The sequence below is a fragment of the Egretta garzetta genome, unplaced genomic scaffold (assembly GCF_000687185.1).
Source record: "Egretta garzetta isolate BGI_Z169 unplaced genomic scaffold, ASM68718v1 scaffold234, whole genome shotgun sequence".
NCBI classification, from domain to species: domain Eukaryota; kingdom Metazoa; phylum Chordata; class Aves; order Pelecaniformes; family Ardeidae; genus Egretta; species Egretta garzetta.
In genome coordinates, this window is record NW_009259528.1 from 158,440 (window position 1) to 160,762 (window position 2,323).

Below are 2,323 nucleotides of genomic sequence, written 5' to 3' on the forward strand. Positions count from 1 at the left end.
CTCCCCCGCGTGCTCCGCGTCTGCCTGCCACAGCGCATCCTCCCCCCCCCGTGGCAGTGATCCTGCCCCCCCTGTCCTTGCAGCAGCTCGGGGGCTGAAACTGGGGGGCTGCCCCGTCAGAGCTGCCTCAAATCACACGCCGGAACCCCCCGCCGATGTGTTCCCAGCCCTGTGGGGCACCACATGGCTGCAGGTGGTGCCTCTGCCCCCGCCCGGGACAGGTCTCAGTCCAGCGTCACCCTGCCCAGGTGTCCTGCCCGGAAGTCCCGCAGGAACTTGTAGGCAGCTGCTGGGTAGCTGAGCATGGTCACATTGACGTTCCCTGGAGCCGAGGCCGGAGGACACAGGAGGAGGCATCAGCAGAGCCTGGAGCTGCCCCAGGATCCCCAAAAGCCTGGCCCCTGCACCCCAGGTGGCAGAGATCCCCCCCTGGAGCACTCACCCGTGCCTGTCAGCACCTTCACCTTTTGTGTCCTGCCCTGGGCGAGGGCCACACGCTTCAGCACGAGCTCGATGTCGTCGCAGGCCTCGTCCAGCCCGTAGCGCTGCACGTACCTGCCAAAGGAGGCGGCTCGTGCCCTGCCAGCTTCACTTCTCCCCCCACAGAATCCCCTGCGGACAGTTTCTCCGCCACCTGCTTGGGACCACAGGCAGCAGATGCAGCCCTGGGCCCTCCCCAGTTGCCCTGCCAGCTCACCCGAACTGCTGCTGCTTGTTCAGGGTGTACAGGAGGTAGTCGGCCATGATGTCCTCCCCCACCAGGTGGTCACGGATGGCTCCTGGGAAAGAGGGTCAAGCCCTAGCTCCCCCCAGCCCTGCTCTGGGCCCCAGCCCCCCCTCCTGCTGTCCATGTGCCACCCATCGGCACCTGGGCAGCGCATGCCAGCCTGGGGGGGCCCGTGAGCAGCAGGCTCCCGCCCCAGCCAGGGCTTGAAGCCACATTTAGGGAGTCCCCCTGGCCACAGCCTCCACCTCACCACAGAGTGCCAGCTTCATGCCCGTCTCCACGTCCCCCAGCTTCGGGGGCAGCACGCCAGGCGTGTCCACCAGGTACATCAGGGGCTTCTCACAGACCTGGATGGGGGGAGGCAGGACAGTTCGGACATTGTGGCCCGGTAATTAGCACTGCAGACTCTGACATGGCTAATGAGCGAGGCATTGAGCTCTTTCGTTAAGGTCTTGCTGGAAAGGGGAACCCTTTGGGATCAGCTCTGTGTGCATCGAGGTTTTCTAGAGCTCCTGCGAGATGACGCAGGGAGGTAGAGGCCAGCACCCACCCAGGCAGCTGCGCCGCAGGGACAGTACCTGGATTCTCGTCAGCACTGCCTTGGTGATGCCCGGCTCGCCACCAACTGCGGTGGCTTTCCCTTGGGGAAAAGGAGAGAGACAGTCAGAGAAGCAAGCGACGCTCTGCCCCGCCAGCTGCTCCACAGCTGCGCCTGTGGCTCCTCCCGGACCCCCGGCACCATGGAGAAATACCCTTTTTGAGGTGCAGCCTCCGCAGGGAATTGATGAGCGACGACTTGCCCACGTTGGGCACGCCAATCACCAGGATGCTGTAGTCGGTGCTCTGGAAGTGAGGAGGATGCGAGTTATTGGCCACCCACCCCAGAAGCGATGGGCAGCCGCAACAGCCAAACAGCCCAGCGTTTGCCAGAGCTTCTGTGTGAGCAGCCTCATCGCTCCAGCTGGAGAGGGAGGCGACCTGCAGACCGCCACCCTGGCTCCTCGCACGTGTGCTGGCAGTCTTGCTGCCACATCTCACCTCAGCCCTGTGGTAGCGTGGGCTGTTGCCCACCAGCTTGGCAACCAGGGGAACAATCTGCAGAGAGACACAGAGAAGGGCAGTAACTACGGCTCTGCGCCCGGGCTGGCAGCAGCCACTCGCTGGGAGGATGCTGTGCCAGGAGGATGCGCAAAATGGGGGCCAAGTGGAGGACTGGGGCGCCCTGCTAAGCTGGAAATGAAGATGGCTCTGGAGCAGCCAGCGTCACTTCCTCACAGTGGGGCACTGAGGCCTCCCCACGAGGCTGGGAGATCAGTGCACGGCCCCCGGCTGTCGGCGGTGAGGAACAGGGCTGGGCACAGGGCTGCTGGCCCATTACCTTCTTGACGTTACCATCACGCTGGCAGTCAGTGAAGACAACATGTGAGCATCCCTGCTGCTTCAGGTGCTCCAAGACTGCCTGAAAGGGACAGGCAGAGGCATTGCTGGCATCTGCCTGCGGTGACCCATGGGCCCCCAGCCAGCCGTCCCTGCCCCGGTGCTCACCGGCTGCCGGCGAGGATCGGCCAGGTCCACCTTGTTCAGCACCAGGACGTG

At 64.4% G+C, this 2,323-nt stretch overlaps 1 protein-coding gene across 1 annotated transcript; it reads right to left on the reverse strand.

Moving 5' to 3' along the window:
- Window positions 1–30: 30 nt before the first annotated feature.
- Window positions 31–2,323, reverse strand: MTG1 (mitochondrial ribosome associated GTPase 1; the record flags this gene model as incomplete). The annotated part of the gene is made up of 9 exons (XM_009637552.2): window positions 31–322; window positions 443–555; window positions 698–779; window positions 978–1,074; window positions 1,306–1,367; window positions 1,480–1,570; window positions 1,766–1,822; window positions 2,106–2,186; window positions 2,273–2,323. Coding segments are annotated over 9 exons (732 nt in total), but the record flags the coding sequence as incomplete, so codon positions are not given.